At 40.2% G+C, this 20,419-nt stretch overlaps 2 protein-coding genes across 2 annotated transcripts; both read left to right on the top strand.

Annotated features, from left to right (window-relative positions):
- Positions 1-4,729, top strand: LOC130185663 (growth hormone secretagogue receptor type 1-like). Its single transcript, XM_056402248.1, has 5 exons — positions 1-363; positions 1,281-1,456; positions 2,450-3,311; positions 3,459-3,549; positions 4,231-4,729. The coding sequence occupies exons 1-5, from the start codon at positions 228-230 to the stop codon at positions 4,424-4,426; spliced, it is 1,461 nt and encodes a 486-aa protein (XP_056258223.1). The 5' UTR covers positions 1-227; the 3' UTR covers positions 4,427-4,729.
- A 3,199-nt stretch (positions 4,730-7,928) lies between these two features.
- LOC130184774 (NACHT, LRR and PYD domains-containing protein 12-like) lies at positions 7,929-19,668 on the top strand. The gene is made up of 8 exons (XM_056400797.1): positions 7,929-8,043; positions 9,210-9,539; positions 9,635-9,703; positions 10,120-11,977; positions 12,829-13,002; positions 18,247-18,420; positions 18,578-18,624; positions 18,713-19,668. Exons 2-8 carry the CDS (start codon positions 9,236-9,238, stop codon positions 19,264-19,266), a joined length of 3,180 nt encoding a protein of 1,059 aa, XP_056256772.1. The 5' UTR covers positions 7,929-8,043; positions 9,210-9,235; the 3' UTR covers positions 19,267-19,668.
- The last annotated feature ends 751 nt before the right edge of the window (positions 19,669-20,419 follow it).

Genomic DNA, 20,419 nt, shown 5'->3' with positions numbered 1-20,419 from the left:
TCATATATGCAGAGTTCACAGTATAATACAATCATTTTGTATATGACTTTTTGTAAACGTGTTCCTATGTGTTATTTTTTATTTTGTTCAGCACTTCAGTGTTAGCTGTGATCGAGCGTCATAGGAAATCCATCAGTGTGCGTCACCTCTGCGCCCTGTAACCTGGGGGACACACACCTCTCCCCCGCTGCTTTCACTCTTCGTGTCCAACCCCACCCTGCGCCATCATGGATCTCATGGAGATGGGAGACATGGGCAGCGGCTGTGAAGCTAAAAACTGTGGCCTTGCATCGGGCTTCCCGGAGGACTGCTCCAACCATGAGTGCCAGTGGGAGGAACCAGTATTTGGATTAATTGAGTTAGGTGGGTAAAAAACAACAAGGGTAATGATACTAATGCATGATGTTCTAGAAATGTAAATGTAAAGCTGCAGCAGGAAAGTTACAAATAAAGACAACAATAACAACACCAAAAAAATTATATAATTTTTTTAACTATTTGATATCAAACAAATAGTTCAACGTTGAACTATTACTTTAAGTTAAATATATTAGATTATGTTTTGGCCTGTTCTCAACAAACAAAACAACAAAAGCACCAATGGAAAAGTGGTAGTTTTTTAGATTGTTTTTGGTTTTTTGTCACATTTACAGAGTGGTATCAATCTTTTCATCTAACTCTTGGCATGAAACTATTCATTTAAAGGAGCTATCTGTAAGTTTTGCTTTTGCTACATAGCCAACATTAGCATTAACAGCTGTTTACTTACTAATCTAAAAGAAATGTTATGAGTTCAACATCAAACTTCATTCCTTTACACTCCATTGGTGGAAAGCAACGCCGATCACTTCTTTCCCTCCACTCAGCACGCTAACCAGCTAGCCCTAGTCCATCTCACTTCCCTATAGTGACTCACTGTAGCCTCTGTCCTGAAGACGCAGCGCTGCTCAGAGGACGCATTATAACCTCTTGTATTATAAAGACAATGACGGCTGAAGCTCTTGTCAAGCATCAATCACCGCCACCTGCTCAAGGCAAAAAAAACATGTTTTGCGGCAGAGAAAACATACAAATAGCCCCTTTAAGATTTCACAAACGTACGGTGCTAGTTATCACAAGTACATGGTACAGTAACAGTGAAATAATATGATTTCTGTGAACTGAGATTAGAAAATTCTTTGTTCATAATTTTCCGTTGTTGGCTAACACTGTGTACATTTCTGAAATACAAGTTATGTTTTTATTTTCCAATAAAAACATATCAATATTTCATTTTCTAGTGTGCGTGACTGTGATTTACATCCCGCTGATGCTCTTCGGCCTTCTCGGAAATATACTAACAATTCTTGTGGTCTGGCTCCGTCCTCACATGAGAAGCTCTACCTACCTCTACCTGAGCAGCATGGCTGTCAGTGATCTGTTGATACTCCTGCTGCTGCCTCTGGATCTATACAAGGTACACTCACGCACAGACATACAGAAGGTACACCTTTTATGTCATGCAAGACTCTGTCTGATTTGACCAGATACTGATGTTTTGGCTCATTGTGCAGTCACATCAGAAATTAGAAAGAAAAAAGGCACATGATGCTTTTGCTTTCTGCTGAGAATAGAGGTTTAAACAAGCCAATGTGTCCTCCCCCTCAGGGGAATTCCTGCTGCAAAATTAAGTTTACTTCTTTCACACACAGAAGTCATGTTATACCCAGAGTATCCTTACATCAGTCTTCTATCATTCCCTCTGCACAACAGCAATGGAAGATCAAGTGATACTTACATGTGGGCAAATAACAATAACAGTTCTGTATTTCATTGTTAAGAATTATTTTTAAAGTATGTAATGTCAACATCGTTTTCGGTCGACAAGCTGTGTATGGATCTCAGTGGCTTGTTGTAAATTTTTATAGCAATTTTCTTATACTGTCATTCTTAAGCTCTGGTTGTCAGGGAAACACTTGTCACAACACCAGGTCTATTGAATCACTGAAAAAAAAAAATCAGTCGTCTAGACGCTGTATTGTATCACTAAGTGCCAAGAGGAAGTGAAGAGAAACACTAAGAGGCACATTGGAAATCAAAGCTATGTGCTTCGCTTGTCATTAACAGCTCCGCCTGTTTCCCATAAGCGTACTTGAAAGGGAAAATCCAGGAAGATCCAGTTGTTAACCAGCTTCATGACCCCAAGAGAGACAGATTAAATTGAACCTGTTTTGCTGTACAGGCCCCAGCAAGATGTGGGGTTTAGACTATAAAGTCTTTGATTAGCAAGCCAACAGCAAGTTTTTGGTTAAATCCACTGTCTGGTTGTAAAACATGACCATTCTTGTCTGAAATATAAATGCTTTCGACATTGGTTTGTAAATTGAGAACATGATCTTTGAACACAAGGTAGAATAAAGGTGAAAATTAAGATGTCGTCAGGTTAAAATAATCATTCTGTCTCTTCCAGCTCTGGAGGCCCAGACCTTGGCTCTTAGGAGACCTTGCTTGTAAGCTGACCATGTTCCTCTCAGAGTGCTGCACCTTCTGTACCATCCTCCACATCACCTTCCTCTCCCTGGAGAGGTACATGGCGGTCTGCTGGCCAATCACAGCCAAGACCCTGGTGACACGGCGCAGAACCAGGGCTCTTATTGGTTGCCTCTGGCTGGGTGCGGCTGTCAGTGCAGCACCAGTGTTGGTCATGGTTGGAGTGGAGGAAGTTGGGGGAGAGGAACAAGGGCTCAGTGGATGGACGGAGGATGGAGGGTGGACAGGAAGGAACAGAGAAGAGGTAGCATTTATGATGGGTGGAGGGGAGAGAGGAAGTGGACACGTGACCTCGATGGATAGAGAATGGGAGGGAAGAAATTGGGAGGAAAAAGAGAGAAAGGGATGGGGTGAAAGAGTTGGTGAGTTAAAATGGTTCGGGGAGAAAGGGGACAGAAAACTGGGAATAGGGGAAACAGATGAGAGGAAACAAGATGGAGGAGAAATGAAAGATGAAAAACAAGTGGATGAGGGCGGAGAGGAAGGAAAGATGGAAGTTGATGGAGCGCAGCAAAATAAAATGAAAGAAGATGAAGGAGGAGGAAGGGAAGAGGGAATTGATGGAGGTCATGAAGGAGAGCTTGACAAGAGAGAGTGCCGCTGCACGCACTACGCCGTCTCCTCTGGCCTGTTGTCGGCCATGATGATTCTCTCCAACTTGTACTTCCTGATACCACTCTGCATCCTGGGACTGGTCTACAGCCTGATTGGACGGACACTGTGGCTCCGTCCACAAAGCAGCCGCAAAGACCAGAGTCACCGGCACACTGTCAAAATGCTCGGTGAGAAACACACACACCAACACACTCAGATATTTATTATTATTATATGTACATTTACATTTGCATATGGGATGATTCTAATGTCTTCCTCCTGTTTATTGTTTTTTTTCTCCACACCGTGTTCCTCTGTCTGTTCACCTCCTCCAGGTGTGATCGTCTTGGCGTTTGTCCTGTGCTGGCTGCCCTTCCATGTTGGTCGGACCATATTCTCTCTTTCTCTGGGCACCGCTACCGAGAGACAGGAAACGTACATGGACACAAACTCACACATTAACACGCCTTCTGATCACACAGACGGAGACATCAACATACACACTGTTACCACACCCATTAGCCGCTCAGACTCGGACACACGCCTCGAGGCTCTCTCCGCGGCTGGAAAAACAACTGCACAAGCTCACAAACAGAGAGGTGAAATATTCTGTGACGTCTGCGCAAACACACACATTGATGTAGACACACACTTGACAGATACAAAAACTGAAATGCACGCTGACGTGGGCGCGCCTGCTGATGATATGAGCACAGACAAACACTTATATTCTCATTTTATATCACACACCAGAGGACAACACAGAAAAACTGCCATGAGCACACATCATTTGGATCCTAGCATTGAAACAGACACACACACAAGTACACACACTGAAATGCACAATGACACAGCACGTGTTAATACACAACTGGGGAAATTTGCAGACAGTAGAGACACAAACAATCAAATGCATAATTGCACAAACACGACCACACATAGCAAGCAAAACGGGACATCTGTTTACATACACTCACAAAATGACACGCCTCATCACGCACCCTCTGTTGCGGTCACAAACACACATGCTGAGACACCCACTGACCTATACGACGACCACACACACTTCAACAACACATACCCATACCCTGACTCACACTTTTCATACTATCTGTCTCAGTATTTCAACCTGGTGTCCTCAGTCCTCTTCTACCTCAGTGCCGCTGTCAATCCTTTACTGTACAACTTGATGTCTGCCAGATACAGACACGCCGTGCACAGCCTCATACACACACACTCTCCCACACAATCTCACGGGCTGCGCACAACGCTCACGGCACGATACTCCACGACCACTATGTAAGGGCGAATACTGCACGCACAGAGATAGATGCACACACAGCAAGCAAAAAAGGGAAATTAAACAGAAAAAAGGTCAGTACATTAGTGGTACTGCAAAGACCATGACCATATAAATCACAGAATACTAATATTTTTTAATTAAAGATTTTAATGTATAGATTGAGGAGGGCATTTTTGAGTTTCTAAATTAATTGATGCTTTTCTGCTGATACTAATATCACTGATGTAAAGAGCATCAGAAAAGCTACTGCAGTGTTAATGCTGGAGGTTCATAAGCAGAATAAAACAGTAATAAACAGTAATAACCGGGTTTTGTCCAGGAATGTGCAGCTTCACTATAAGGACGGGAATTTTGGAGAACTGTGTGTCGCCACCATGTTAAGCTAGCTGGTGATGGTCATCTCCAAAATGTACACTGGCTGCTCGTTAAACCACAGTGTCTCATTTTCTATTTGTAGCTTATATCTTTTAAACCTGCAATAACCCTGACTTGGCCACACTATCACTATCATACTATTCATTTGGACTTGTGTTTTTGGTAACTCTCTTTCAGCTCTGTTTTTTGGTCTCTTAATGTCTCATTCTGTAGCTGCTAAATCCACTAGCTACAAGCTAACTGTGTCCAGGTGCTGAGCAGGTAGTGCACAGTGAGTTTTCAGAGCTTTTTGCTGATAACAGCTGAAAAAGATGCTGTTTATGAGCAGTGAGAGTGAGCCCCAACAGTAAAGAACAAAACACTGAGCTGAAACTCGCTACCAAGCTTCATAGTGGCGCAGCAGATTTCTGCACCCTTCACATTATTTTCATTACCAGCAGCCAGTTGGTAAATGAAACAATGAAGAGATAAAGAAATACTCTACAGTTTCTCGCTGTCTGTTGTAACACATAAAACACGCCTGTAGCTGCAAGTAGTTCCTCCCTCATAGGACGCTGGTTGGCCTGAAACACAAGCAAATGACATGAACACGCTGCCACGCAATGTTACATTTCTTTGCATATTTATATATATATATATATATATATATATATATATATATATATATATAAATAAAGTTTAATTTATGGTGGCTGTAGCATGTTCAGAATATGTGCACACATCCACATATGCACAAGCACACACCACACAGGGCTATTGTTTTGATTCATGTAGTTTCATACAGGCTGATGTGCTTTCATGTAATATAAATTACGTTACATGTACTGACGTGTCAGATACTGATATAAAGGCCTTTATTTGATTCAGAGTTGAGGTTCACCTCTGTGAAGGAGGTTATGTTTTCATCCATGTTAGTGCATCAGCAGGAAACACTTGAGAATAGATTTCCTGGAGTTTGGTGAACATGCTGGCCTCGGGCCTCGGGACAATTGATTCGATTGTGTCAGTAAAACGGCATCATATCTGCCATGAGATCGGGTCATTTTTTAAGAACTTTGAATAAATGAAACAGAGACTTGATTCCAAACCATAAATGATGTAAAGATGAATGTTTAAAATAAAATAAAATAAAAATATATATATATAAAAATATATCTAGTTTACTTTAGACTGTCATAAATCTGTAATTCCCTTTGTCTCCATCTCCCTCACACGTTTGTTAATTGCCAAATGGCCCATATTGTAGTGACTGTATGACTGTTATTACTGCACAAGAATGCAATTATTGCAGCTAGAGGATTAGCCATATTTAATGTTTTGCTTGTCTTTGACAGATGAAAGTATTTCATATCAGAATATAACTGTTCATTTTTGTTTATTTATTAGCTTATAGGCTTTGCTTGCTATGTATTTATATAAAATGTTGGCAGACCAAACAAATGCTTTGTCTCATGTCTTCTGTTAAAAGTTGCAATTGAACACACTGCATTTTTTCGCCTTTTATCACCATTTATGTCACCATGGTTACTCAAATCGCAAAGAAAAGTCATGGCATACCATTCCCAATCAAGCTGCACATATTGATATAGCCTATATATTGTCTTGGTTTCTCAAAGTGGAAATTTCAATACAGAAGATGATTAAGTCAAACAAGTATGCAGGCTAGTAGTATATCACAACATTCATGAACATACAATAGCAATTTTGACTAAATGTTACAACTCCTTTGGTGGCAAGGTTTAAAGGAGACGAAACGACAACCAAAAACTGAATCAAGTAGCCATGTCAAGTAAAGAATAATGGTTTATTAAAACAAACCTATTCACAAAATACAGTTGTGGAGGAGGATGGGACGAGGTGGTTGTAGCAAACAAACTGAAAAGTACAATAAAACTGGGCCTAGCTAGACTCAAAATAAAACTTAAACCAAAATCCTGAGTCTTATCTAATAAAGAAGGTTAACCAAAAATAAATACAAAGGTGACACCAACCCTAAAACCTAGTGTATATATACAGAGGAGTCCTACGTGAGTGCAAGGTATAAAGGGTACCCCGACTTACCTATATCCACCACCTCACTCCACAAACCTTGTTTTAAATTACTTAAATAGCTCAAAGTCACGAACCGAAAACACAACAACCAGCAGCTCCAGCAAGCAGAGGGAGAAAAGAAGTGTGTCCACAGCACTGCATGCACGGTCCTTTTGTATAGGGAGGTGATTAGCTGGTCCAGGTGAGGCCACAGGTGCAGGCCAATCAGGCTGATTGCACCTGAGGACAGAGAGAAGGAGAGAGAGAGAGAGAGAGAGAGAGAGAGAGAGAGAGAAACACCCACAAACACAAATACATTCTCAGCCAGGCATGTAACACTAAATAAAAGGCTTAAATGTCATGTGTGTTATTCCCGTGCCCAAGGACAGTTAAGTCTGTATTATCTGTCTTAAATCCTCAAATCCTCCACAGACAACACAAGGACACTGACTTTGTTCTGTGTCAACATGTGAATTCCATTAAAATATCATTTGTCAAAAGTGACAAATGAAAATGTTGAGTTTACTTTTCAATTGAACCCCCCACATTAAGAGCTAATGGTGCAAAAAACTGACTCTAGAAGTATAAACTTGCAAATGTCATATTCTAAACAAAAGCCAAAAGCTTGTTTTCATCATGGACCGGTGAAACTGATCAAACTAACACCAAATGGCCTTGCTAACAGAGGGAGATGGGACACCCATATAATTTATGTTCCGATTTCTATGTATTGAATTTGAGTAATCTACTATATGGTCATGGAAAATTTTGCCACATTCTTTTCCCCCGAAAATTGACAGTTTGATTGACAGTAGATATCCAGCCACAAAGACGTCAAAAAGGGATTTTGTTTCCAGCCTGAGTGTATTGCTGAGCTTTGTGTTGTGAAATGAATGTTCTCTGACAAGAGAACAGCATTTGTAATGCTATTTCTTTATAATGTGCTGTGTTTGCAGTTGTTTTTGCTGTTGCCCAAGCAATAAAAGAAAAAGCAGAACAGGAGGAACCTAAAATTAGCGCTATAAGACAACTGCAAAAGGGAAAATCACAAGGCCAAGCCATTGGATCAGAGAGCAAATAAATAAGTGCAGTGGAGACAAGATGAACCTAGATGAACCTAGGTTTTTCATTGTTTTTATTCTAGGTTTCTTAATGTGACCGGTGTCTGGAGTTCACTGTTGGCCTTTGATGATGCATGACTCCTTGCTGAGGTATGTAAACTGAATAAAACCCTCACACCAAGGTGAAACATTAATTCCAGCCCTTTTAGTACAATTGTATAGAACTATACTGTGTGAACTCCTCATAACTTCTCAATTTTAATACACATTCAATATACTCATCTTAGCCAGGATATACTGTAAATGAATGTTGTTTAACTTTTGTAATTATACTACGCTAAAACCCTAACCATATAATTTAAAGAGGGTGGTTGTAGGTTGTTCACACTGATGCATAGTACAGTTAAATTTTAACTGTAGTCACTCTATATCAGATGCACTTTTTTAACTTACCAACTAATGTCACCCTATTTTGGTGGTGGTGGTTTCTTTTTCCAAAAGCACAAAATCTGATTAAGATGTGTGTTTGTCTCCTGTCACGTAAGCTTCAAATGTTAGCTGGCTTACTACCCACGCTAACCCTACTCCAGCGGGTTGTGTAATATTTTACCACTGTCCTGGGTGCTACAATATCTGAGTATGGTTTTGTGGTAGCTGCTTTTTTTCTGCTGATAGCGCTATGTTCACCAAACACAACAGTGTCCTCGTCTTAATATTCTTTTTCTCCTTAAGTTAAAAGTGGAAAATACCAGTTAGAAATATAAATGATAAAGCATGAATCTTCTCCTTCTTGCTTTCCCAAGTATGTGATGCTGCTCTGCTCTTTGTGTCTAAAGAAAACTATGTTTCATGGTAGAAATACTTTTTCGTGAGGTCTCTTCTCATAGTTATTTTCTTGCAGGTAAGAAGAACAACACCTCTTCAGTAGAATGCGATCACAGCAACACAAATCAACCACCTCTCTTGCAGTCTTAACTTGTCAGATTATCGTAACCTAAAGAAGTGAGTTAGATTGCAGGTGTAACCTCTTTCTTGAAAGAAGAAGCCACTTTGCAACAGCAATAGCAATCCTCTTAACACAGCACAGTCTTCATCCACTTGTTGCAGCTAATGTTGGGTCACTCTCTGCAGTTGGTGGCAATAAAGTGCAGTCGAAAAAGAAACAAAACAACTCACTGTTTGCTTTAATCTTACGAAAGAAATGTGGAAATAAGGAAGTACTGCATATAATATGAGTTTTCTGAGGGGGAGTAGTACACTGTATAAATAGATTTATTTTGAATCTTCAAAGTGAAAAGTGAATAATTGTCTTTTAGGTAAAAGAGATAGTGCCATGTAAGCCATGACGACCTCGCTTAAGGAGACGTTGTGGGTAACTCTGGAGGATTTGAGGGAGGAGGAATTCAAGCAGTTGAAATGGCTCCTCCAGCAGATGGACATCATGCACACAATCACCCCACATCTTGAAACCTACCCAGCCATCGCTGTGAGCAAACTGGAGAAGGCAGACAGGCAAGACACCGTCGCTCAGATGGTGCAGATCTACGGCCCTGACAGAGCTCTGGAGGTGACCCGGAAGGTTTTAGTCAAAATCAACAGAAATGATCTGGTGCAGAGATTACCAAACTTCTCCTCTACATCAAAAGGTACACTGCAGGAAGGTGAAATTATAATATGTGTAATAATTTGTGACTAGTGCTGAAGCTCCTTCCAAACATTGCGTTCTTTCTCTCTGTTGCAGTAGATGTTAGTGATGTGGGGACTAGTTCTGACAATAGACACCTGGCCACTACAGACAGTCAGATCGGAGGTAAAGCTTTTGTTTGATGAACTCGTCCTGTCATGTCCATTGTCTTGTTGTCATTTGTCCATTTAGTACATCTATTAAAATGGCTATGGACTTATTTCTGTTTGTTTTACGTGATTAAAGGTAAGGCTAGCTCTTGTGTTGATTCATTGACAGTTGGCAACTACCTCAAAAGAAGCGAAATGTTGAGGTCTCGGGGCTGATTTTCCTTCTTGTCTCAAAATAAAGCTTCATTTTTTAGTTTTTGGCTGAGCAGTGTGCACTTCTTAGACCAGTATGATACAGTGCAAGAATGAGATTGAGGTATGTTCTGTGGGTTACAAGCACTTGATTTAGTCTATTTCTTTGTGAAATTGTCTGAATCTTAATGGGGTTTTCCACTGTCTGCTCCGTCTCTTGTCTTACTTTGTAATACACAGATTTGATGGTGCTGGTACCAAAGCCTCCACAGCCAATCACATCGTACCAACAAGTGCTCCAGTCTAATCTTCAGAACCGTTTTCTGTGTGTACAGGAAGGACTGTCAGATATGGAGGAAAAAAAACTTCTGGATGATATCTATACAGAGCTCCACATCACAGACGGAGGCAACATGCAAATTAACAGGCAACACGAGGTCAGGCAGATTGAGACGGCATCGAGAAGGCCAGCTGGAGCAGAGATATCAGTCAAACCCAGTGATATCTTCAAACACCCCTCTGGAAAATACAGACCCGTCAGGACAGTGCTGACCAATGGGATTGCAGGAATCGGGAAAACATTTCTTGTGAACAAGTTCATCCTCGACTGGGCTGAAGGAAGAACCAATCACGATGTGCATCTCATATTCCCCTTCAGCTTCCGCCAGCTGAATTTACTGAAGGGAAAAAGGGTTTGCCTCGCCAAACTCATTCACAAATGTATTAGGGAAACCAAAGACATCAAAGAGGAGGCTCTTAATTATATCTTCACAGTGTTACAGATGTCAGGAAACACCAACTATGACAAGAGTAAATTTAAACTTCTGTTTGTGTTGGATGGACTAGATGAGAACCGTCTTCAACTAGACTTCACCGCCAAAGCAGAAAAGACTATTGATGTGACAAAGTCAACTAAGGTGGAAGAACTACTGATGAACCTCATTATGGGTACTCTGCTTCCCTCTTCTCGTCTTTGGATAACAACACGACCTGCAGCAGCCAATCAGATCTCTCCAGAGTTTGTCGATATGGTGTCAGAAGTGAGAGGGTTCACTGACCCACAGAAGGAGGAGTATTTCTCCAAGAGATTCAATCACAACGAGCACGCTGGCAGCATCATCTCCCACATCAGGGCATCGCGAAGCCTCAACATCATGTGCTACATCCCAGTCTTCTGTTGGATCACCGCTACAGTGCTGGAGGACATGCTAAAAGCCAATGAGAGAGTGGAGCTGCCCAAGACTCTGACTGAGATGTACACAGAATTCCTGGCCTTTCAGATGAGACAGACGAAAGAGAAGTATGGCACAAAAAAGACCATTCGGTACATTCAGTCACTTGCAAAACTGGCTTTCTACCAGCTGGAGAAAGGAAACATAATCTTCTATGAGGAAGACCTAAAAGATAGTGGAATTGATTTCAACGAAGCCTCTGTGTACTCCGGGGTTTTCACACAGATCTTTAAAAAGGAGCGCTGGTGGAAGAAGGACAAGGATAAGGGCCGAATGTTCAGTTTTGTCCATCTGAGCATTCAAGAATTTCTGGCTGCTTTTTATGTGGAGGCCTCACTCATTAACAGCAGCAAGAACGTGCTGGATGAATCCCAACCACACTCTAAAAGTCTGGGGATGCTTTTCCGCAAAACATCTGCAGCAGAGGTCCATAGGATCGCCATTGACAAGGCCTTAGAGAGTCCAGAGGGACATTTGGACTTATTCCTCTGTTTCCTGTTCGGCCTCTCATTGCAGACCAATAAAGATTGTCTGGCAGACCTACTTAAAAAAGAAAGAAAGAAAAGAGCGAGCTCACACAGCAACCAGGAAACAATCCAGTACATCAAGAATAAGATCAAGGAGAGTCCGTCTCCAGAGAGAAGCATCAACTTGTTTCACTGTCTGAATGAGCTGAATGATCATTCTCTAGAGGAGGAGATACAGGAGTACTTGAATTCAGGAAGCATCCCTAGAAGATATCTCTCTCCTGCTCAGTGGTCGGCTCTGGTCTTCATCTTACTGTCATCAGAAAAAAAGCATGAGGTGTTTGACCTGAAGAAGTACTGTACCTCAGAAAACGTGTTTCAAGACCCCATTGCATACCTGTAGGTGGATTTATTATATATTTTGTATTTTATTGGTAAAAATGGTATTTCTTTTTTTGTTCAAAATTCTTGTCTTCCTCTATTAATCTTCATCAGGCTGAGTGGATGTGCTCTGTCAGAGACGAGCTGTAGAGCTCTGGCCTCAGTTCTCACCTCTGAACAGTCTAATCTGAAAGAGCTGGACCTGAGCAGCAACGACATTGATGATTTAGGAGTGACAGTACTCTCTGCTGGGCTGGAGCATCCACACTGTATACTGGAATCTCTCAGGTCAGCTGACTTTATTTAAGGTCCCATATTTTACACTTAAGTTTTAACATCCACTAGAAGATATATTTGTGGATTTAAAAACCATCTCACTGTAGTTACATCTCTTCTCTCAAGCTTCTCTCAGGAGCTCTAGTAACAACAGGTCGGAGAGCCAGTCAGATTGGCTGACGGGCGGGGCTTAGGGCATGGCTGAGAGTGGTGGCTGCTTTGTTGTGACATCACAAAGTTACAGAAGTCACTTTATACAATTTGGGAGTTTTTTTTTCATGTCTGTCTTCTGCCTTTGTCTGTTGTTGTCAATAGGGCTCCATATGGCAACAGGTTAAAGTTGGCGTTGTTTTGTATTTTTCTTATTGTCAACAAATCCCATGAAAACACCAAAACTAAGAACATGCTTTACTCTACAGTACATGGTTGGCACTTTGGAAGAGATTATGAATTGATAAATATTAATATCATAATCTATATAGATAAAACCCTGCTAAACAGCCAACCTTAAATTTTGCAAATAAAGCTAAAGCAATACTTGTTATTAAAATACTTGTAATTGTTGCTACGTTTGTTGTCATCACCTTCTTCAGGTTGAGTCACTGTAACCTCTCAGAGAGGATTTGTGAAGCTCTGGCCTCAGTTCTCAACTCCAGGTCCTCCAGTCTACGAGAGCTGGACCTGAGTAACAACAACTTGCAGGATTCAGGAGTGAAGCGGCTCTCTCCTGGACTTGAGAGTCTGCACTGTATGCTGGAATCTCTCAGGTCAGAGTTCGTTAATGTGCAGAAGTTGCATTTGAAATGACATCTTCACTTCTCGGCAAGACCTTTTCATCTATGTTGACTTCTCAGATGGTTTGGTATCATGATCAACATGGTTTGCTAGCTTTCTCCATTTTGTGTCAGCAAACAGCCCAGTAACTGGTATGACTATGCATTTTATGAATGCACCTGTTGGGAGTATAAGGTATGACCTGTTTAGCTTTTACACTGAGAATTTTGAACTTACTTATTCATTTCACTTTTCTCTTGTGACTCACTTTGAATTTTTGTTAAATTTTTTTACAGCATCAAACTGAAGACCAACAGAGAATAAAGCAAACATAAGATACACAATCTATTTGTGACAATAACAGATAAAAGTAAAAACAATAAAATAAAATAAAAAAAAATAAAATAAAATAAAATAAATACACAAACGGTCCATGACAGGTAAAATTAGTCCATGCTTGATATGTTAATCAGTCTGTCCATGGGGACAACCACACCACTGCTGCATGTCTATTCATTGTCCCATGTAAAATTCACTATCCACAAGTAATCTTCCAGTAAACAGATCTCTGTATTGCACCCAGTCTACCTCCACCTTCATTTCCATGCCAGTCCCCCAAAAACAGCCCATATTTATCAGTATGTGCAGGTACATTTCAGCTACCCTGTAAAGAATATTGTCTAAACATTCCCCATTTCTCATTATATTTATCCATATCATTTGTTATACTATAGGATATCCTTTCAAAAGCAGCTACTTTGCCTAGCTCTGTAAGCCAGTCTTGAAATACCGGACCCTGTGCATCTTTCCATTTTCTCATTATCATCTGTTTACCAACCATTATACTTGTCTGAATCCAATTGGATAAGGGTTTTACAATATGGGCCATGGGTTTAGGGTTACCTAATATGTAAAGACTGGGGAAAAACTCAAAATCCACTCTTATGACCTCTGTGATAATCTCATAAACCCTTTTCCAGAATGTCTGAATCTTTGAGCAAGACCATAGGACATGTGTTAGGGTACCCAGCTCACCTTCACACCTCCAACAGTCCAGTGTTTCCTTCAAACCTAGCCTGAATAACCTATTTGGGTACCAGTAGAATCAATGAAGGATTTTAAATTGAATTAACCTTATTTTGATATCCCTGGAGACTTGTTTAGTGATTCCAACAATTGTATCCCAATCGTTTTCTGATAAATGTTATGTTCAGATCCCTTTCCCATAAGGTTTTTAGAGCTGTGTTGGATGGATAACCAGAATTATTCATAAGCATAGTATAGTAATGGGAAGCCCCATGTCTAATCCTTGCAATCCGCTAAATCTCTTTAATAAGGTCCATGCCCTGGGGTGGTGTGTGTGTGTATCACCAAAAGTAGTGACAAGGAGGTGTCTCAGCTGAAGATATCTCCAAAATTGATTGTTGGCTAGCTTAAATTGTTCAACCAAATTGCCAAATGATTTAAGGACACCATCTTTATACAGATCACCCAGAATATTTACCCCCTTAATCACCCACTCCTTCCATATGGGTGAGGATTTACCAATAAGAAGTTTTGGGTTGTCCCACAGACCAGAGGATAAACTTAAAAAGGGGTTGATCTTAAATATATGCGACACCTTTCTCCATAGTCCCTGTAAGTGAGAGATAATAGTATGGGATCGAGCATTTGGAGGCATTCTGGCCGACAAGAATAGCAATGGAGGTAAAGAATTATACATTGACTGCTCTATTGCGTACCAAGGTGGCGCTCTCTCCAGAGGTAATGCCCAATGTGCCAAATGTTTCAGATTGAATGCATAATAATAGAACAAAACATTTGGTAGTCCCAGGCCACCTTTCATTACAGGCTTCTGCAATTTACGCAGGTGTATTCTTGGCCTTTTACCGTTCCAAAAAAACTTGTTACACAGAGCATCAAATTGTTTGAAGTATTTTACAGGGATATTTAGTGGGAGAGACTGAAGTAGATAATTAACTCTGGTAGAACAGTTCATCTTTATAATATTGACTTTACCCCATAATGAGAGATAAAGTGGAGACCACCTTTCCAAATCTGTGCCAGTTTTTTCTAGGAGAGGTTCAAAATTACATTGCACTATTTTGCCTAATTTTCTATGGAATAATATTCCTGAATATTTTATTCCCTTAGGGGGCCATTGAAATGATCCGGCTTGAAATAGTGTTTTGGGGCAGTAATTCGTCAAAGGAACAGCCTCAGACTTAGTCCAATTCACTCTATAGCCAGAAAAACTAGAAAAAGATCTTATAATTTTGAGCAGCGCGGGAATAGATTTGCCTGGGTCCGTGATGAATATTAAAACATCATCAGCATATAACAGAAGTTTGTGTCTGGTCCCCGCAATAGAGACTCCGGGGATATTAGGGTCTTTACGAATTGCTGCAGCTAAAGGTTCTAGTGCTAAACAAAACAATAATGGGGAGAGAGGTGAACCTTGTCAGGTTCCGCGACTTAGCTTGAAATATGAAGAAATTAAGCCATTAGTCTGTACAGCTGCTTGAGGCTCATTATATAACAGTTTCACCCACTTAAGAAATGTCTGCCCAAAACAATAAATCTCTAGCACTTGAAAAAGGTATTGCCACTCTACGTAATCGAATGCTTTTCCAGCATCGAGCGAGATGGCTGCAGTAGGTGTATTGTTATTCCTAACCATCCACATAACATTAATCAGACATCGAATGTTATCCGAGGCAAATCTATTACATATAAACCCAACCTGATCTGTATGTATTAGCGTAGTTATAACAGTGCTGAGATGATTTGCAAGGATTTTGGAGAGTATTGTAGTGTCTATTGATATCAAAGAAATTGGACGATAATTTTTATAGTCTGTGGGCTCTTTGCCTTTCATATATGCCTTTTATAGCATTTGGGCAGTGGTGGTTCGTCCATATTTACTGCGGCCCCATCAGCTCCAAATCCAATAAGCTTCTCCATCCAGCCGTTGGTGTATGCACCCAGTTCATTGAAAGCTGCTTTTGTGGCCTCCAATATGCCTTAAATTAAATGATACAATTTGATTATTTTGTAACTTAAGGTTTTGCAACAAAAACAGTGAAAATTAACAATTACAGATGAGACACCTCAGGTGAATAAGTTAAAAAATAAAAATCAACAGACAAAAAATATATAAAAGTATATGAGATAATAGAAAAATATACAGTTATACTGTAAAAGACTCATTGCCAGTTATCACAAACGCTTGATTGCAGTTGTTGCTGCTAAGGGTGGCCCAACCAGTTATTATGTTTAGGGGGCAATCCCTTTTTCACACAGGGCCATATAGGTTTGGATTTTTTTCCCCCTTAATAATAAAAACTTTCATTTAAAAACTGCATTTTGTGTTTACTTGTGTTATCTTTGTCTAATATTTAAATTAGTTTGATGATCTGAAACATTTAAGTGTGACAAACATGCAAAAAAATAAGAAATCAGGAAGGGGGCAAATACTTTTTCACACAACTGTAGGCTATGTTATGAATGTTATGTTTTTGTTGAGTAAACTGCCGGGATGAGTACATGATTTATTTCCAGTGTTCAAAAGTCACCCTGATCATATTCTGGTTTTGAGAAATGTCTTGATATAAAAGACTCTGATATAAAACAATGTCACATCCCTCCATCATGCATTATGTGGGAAATATCTCGTTTTCTGTGTTGTTTTTTTTTTAATAAAACAAGAGGCAACTTGTCTTCAAACTGGCATTTAAAGGGTTAAAGTCCTGAAAACTAATAAACATTTGGTAGGTTTGAGCAGAACTGAAGTGGTTTAAGAGATTTATGCAAAAAAAGCAGAAAAAAATATTGATATATGATGATTTTATAGCATTTTCTTTGTGTGTCCTTTTTTGGACGTGAGGAACCCCAGAGGGTACAAAATGTGTTACCAGTGTATAATAGACCTGTAACAGTAACTGAAATTAGATTTTAAAAATATGTCAAAAAAGACACTTTCTTGCAGAAATCCATACCTTCAGCTGTAACACAGCCAAAATGATCAGCAAATCAAAAAAGAAAAGTGAAGAAAATGTCCAAAAAAGGACACCGTTACAGACACTGAAGCCAGAAGTTTCTTACAGTCTCTATTTTATTCAGATATTCCTTAAAATTAGTGAGTAAGCTCAGTGTGAAGACAGAGTGAGATTCTTTTGAAAAAAAAAGACGATTACATTAGGTGTCAATGAGAGTGAGACAGGTATTGCTGCCGGACTCGGCACCCCCGTTTAAATTTTGTGCAGACCCTGCCTGTCAAAGTTGCATTTTATGAATCCCAACAACTATGTCTACATTTTGAGAAATAATTATTTGTCTCCTTTTTACGGTTTGGCCGTGAGCTCGAGTTAAAAATAAAAATAAAGGTTATTTTTTACTGCTTCACACAGTCTAGCCAACTGACGCTGTCACTCTAACTCTAAGTGATTTCCACTCCTCCTTTGAGTGCTCATAGTTTGAAAAGTTTACATGTTATGTAAAAACAGTTGTTGTGTTTTGGAGAGAGCAGAAGTTTTCCTCTGTTTTATAGTTTGAATCACATTTCTACGTGCAGGTATGAGAGCGCTAGGTGACTCAGAAAAAAGGTGAAATTTAAAAAAAAAAATTCCAATGCATTCCTAATGCATTATTTATTCACAGTATTTTGGGAATAACTTTGGGAAAAATTGGAATTTTAACACCAAAAGTCATAGCACCTCTTTCGGGATCAAGACACACATTCTGATGTATTTATTACCGGGGTTTTCTCAAAGCTGCACCCGAGGCACTCCTCTCAGCTATTCTAGCTGTAGAGGAGTGCCTCAGAGCTGAGCACCCGTGGCACTAACTACCAGAAAATGCAACATAAACTACAAAACAAATATAAAGGACAACGATAAAATTTAGCTGCAGAGGGAAACATTTTAATATTGATCAGTTTTTTAGGTTGAATTTGTGCAAGCTGTCATGGATGAGCTGTGAAGCACTAGCCTCAGTTCTCAGCTCACAGTCATCTTGCCTGAAACAGCTGGACCTGAGTAACAATGACCTGCAGGATTCAGGAGTAAAGCTCCTCTCCGTTGGACTGGAGAGTCCACAATGTGGACTGGAAACCCTCAGGTTGGAATTCCTCAAATAGATTCATAAATGGTGAAAAATTGTGCTAAAAACTTGCAAAGGCAAATTCACAACTTTGTGTGTGTGTGTGTGTGTGTGTGTGCGTGTGTGTGTGTGTGTAGGTTGTCAGGCTGTCTGGTCACGGAGGAAGGCTGTGATTCTCTGGCCTCAGCACTGAGCTCCAACCCCTCTCATCTGAGAGAGCTGGACCTGAGCTACAATCACCCGGGACACTCGGGAGTGAGGCTCCTGTCTGCTGGACTGCAGGATCCACAGTGGAGACTGGACACTCTCAGGTATGGAAAGCAAACAGCTGGGAAAGCTGACAGATCACACACATTGCTCCTGTCACATTGTCCTGGTTAAAGATTCCTATCATGAAATTGTAAATGATTTATGGAGAAACTCTCAGTGGAAAAGTAATAACTTGTTTCAATCGTGATCTTTTTGAAGGGTCGAGCCTGGTAGAGTTCGCTGGTTGAAATCTGGTCTGAAGAAGTGTAAGTGTCATGAATGTGACATATGTTCATTCAAACCATCGGTCGTCAGGAACAGCTGCATGTATTGTGATTTTTTTCTCTCCTTCAGATGCCTGTGAACTCACACTGGATCCAAACACAGCAGACAGAGACCTCGTCCTCTTAGACGACAACAGAAAAGTCACTCGGGGGAGAGAGGAGCAGCTGTATCCAGACCACCCTGAGAGGTTTGCCGGCTGGTTTCAGCTGCTGTGCACACAGGGTCTAACCGGTCGCTGTTACTGGGAGGTGGAGTGGCAAGGGAGTGTTTGTGTTGCAGTGACTTACAGAGGAATCAGCAGGAGTGGAGAAGATGTCGACTGCTGTCTTGGATGGAATGAAAAGTCCTGGACTCTGGAGGTCACTGATGATGGGTACTATATTCGGCATAATAGAGTTTTAACAGACGTAATGCTCCACCCCCTTGACACAACCAGAGTAGCTGTGTATCTGGACTGGCCTGCTGGCACTCTGTCTTTCTACAGAGTATCCGATGATACACTGGCACACCTCCATACCTTCTACTCCACGTTCAGCGAACCCCTCTATCCCGGCTTCTGGATTGAGTTAAACTGCTCAGTGACTCTTTGTCAGGTGGAAGAGCTGTCACCTGCTGCTGACTAAAGACTTAAATCCACTTATTTACATTGTTGCCTAGAGTTAGATGTGAATATCGACACCACTCCAAATTGTCTGATGAACTTAAAGACGCATGTTCGAATAAATGCACAAATAAAAAGTGACAGGCTTATAGCACGCTAACAGTTTTTTCCTTATTAGCATTAAACAGGTACATACATTAGTTTTAATTGGTAATCAGTACAGAGTCTCCTGACATACTGACTCACCTCCACATTCACTGTTGAGGCTGGCGGATGGCCTGGATCCAAGGAAGGGGTTCAGATATGGGCTCTGTGCAAAGGTAACATAGTCCACCTGAAAGTAACATTATTATGTAACATTAGATTTTTACCTAATTTCACTGTAGTATACTCAACTTTTTATGCTGCGCAAATGCTGTGCAAATTTTTCTAGTGTGCTCATTTATATGTATTTTTTTTTTTTGGACTTGTTTTTGGTGTTTGATTTCTTAATTTAATTTCTTTGTTTTTATGTTTTTTTCATTTTAATTTTGGGGCTTTTGTGAAGTACTTTGTAAACACTTAGATATTTTTGCTATTAAATTAAATTAATTTTATTTATTTAATCAGATATGCCAACCACTTCAGGTAATAAGGTAGTGTTTGGGTTATTATACCACCTACAATGCTGTCATGGTAAAGGGAAGTTTTAATTCAAACATGTTCTGAGACTCTCTCTCTCAACTTAATGACAAAAAGCAGTTTACTTGTATCTTGTATGAGTCCTGGGTGCTGGTGCAGTGTGGGAGCTGTAGTGCGTAAAGTGTGTAGAGTTTTCCAGCGTTTGACTCCGCAGTGTAACTGTGGGACAGTCAGAGGATGTCACATGCTCTCCACCACTAGATGGCGCTGTGGCACAAAGATCTGAAAAGAGCAGTCGAACTTGTGAAGTTCCTGTGCTTTTTTTTTGAATGGAAGTCATTTTTAAAGTATTAAAATCTTTGTTAATATTTGAGTTGAAACTGTTTTAAGTGACAAATTATCAAGATCTGGTGTAAGATCTGATTATGCAACACTTATGTACACCTTTAGAGCATCAAACATTACATTGTAATGTGACTGTTTTTACTATTTCTTTTTTCTGATTCTGAATATTTACTATAAAATCAGGTAATTACACATATGTAAAATATTTT

The sequence above is a fragment of the Seriola aureovittata genome, chromosome 17, assembly GCF_021018895.1.
Source record: "Seriola aureovittata isolate HTS-2021-v1 ecotype China chromosome 17, ASM2101889v1, whole genome shotgun sequence".
Classification (NCBI taxonomy): domain Eukaryota; kingdom Metazoa; phylum Chordata; class Actinopteri; order Carangiformes; family Carangidae; genus Seriola; species Seriola aureovittata.
The sequence above is the reverse complement of the archived record's forward strand: the minus strand, read 5'-3'. Positions and strand labels throughout refer to the sequence as shown.

Coding starts and splice junctions, on each gene's coding strand:
- LOC130185663 (XM_056402248.1), top strand. CDS start 228: ATGGATCTCATGGAGATGGGAGACATGGGCAGCGGCTGTGAAGCTAAA. Junction 1,457..2,449: donor TGCCTCTGGATCTATACAAG/GTACACTCACGC, acceptor TGTCTCTTCCAG/CTCTGGAGGCCCAGACCTTG. Junction 3,312..3,458: donor GCACACTGTCAAAATGCTCG/GTGAGAAACACA, acceptor CACCTCCTCCAG/GTGTGATCGTCTTGGCGTTT.
- LOC130184774 (XM_056400797.1), top strand. CDS start 9,236: ATGACGACCTCGCTTAAGGAGACGTTGTGGGTAACTCTGGAGGATTTG. Junction 13,003..18,246: donor TGTATGCTGGAATCTCTCAG/GTCAGAGTTCGT, acceptor GTGTGTGTGTAG/GTTGTCAGGCTGTCTGGTCA. Junction 18,625..18,712: donor GAAATCTGGTCTGAAGAAGT/GTAAGTGTCATG, acceptor TCTCTCCTTCAG/ATGCCTGTGAACTCACACTG.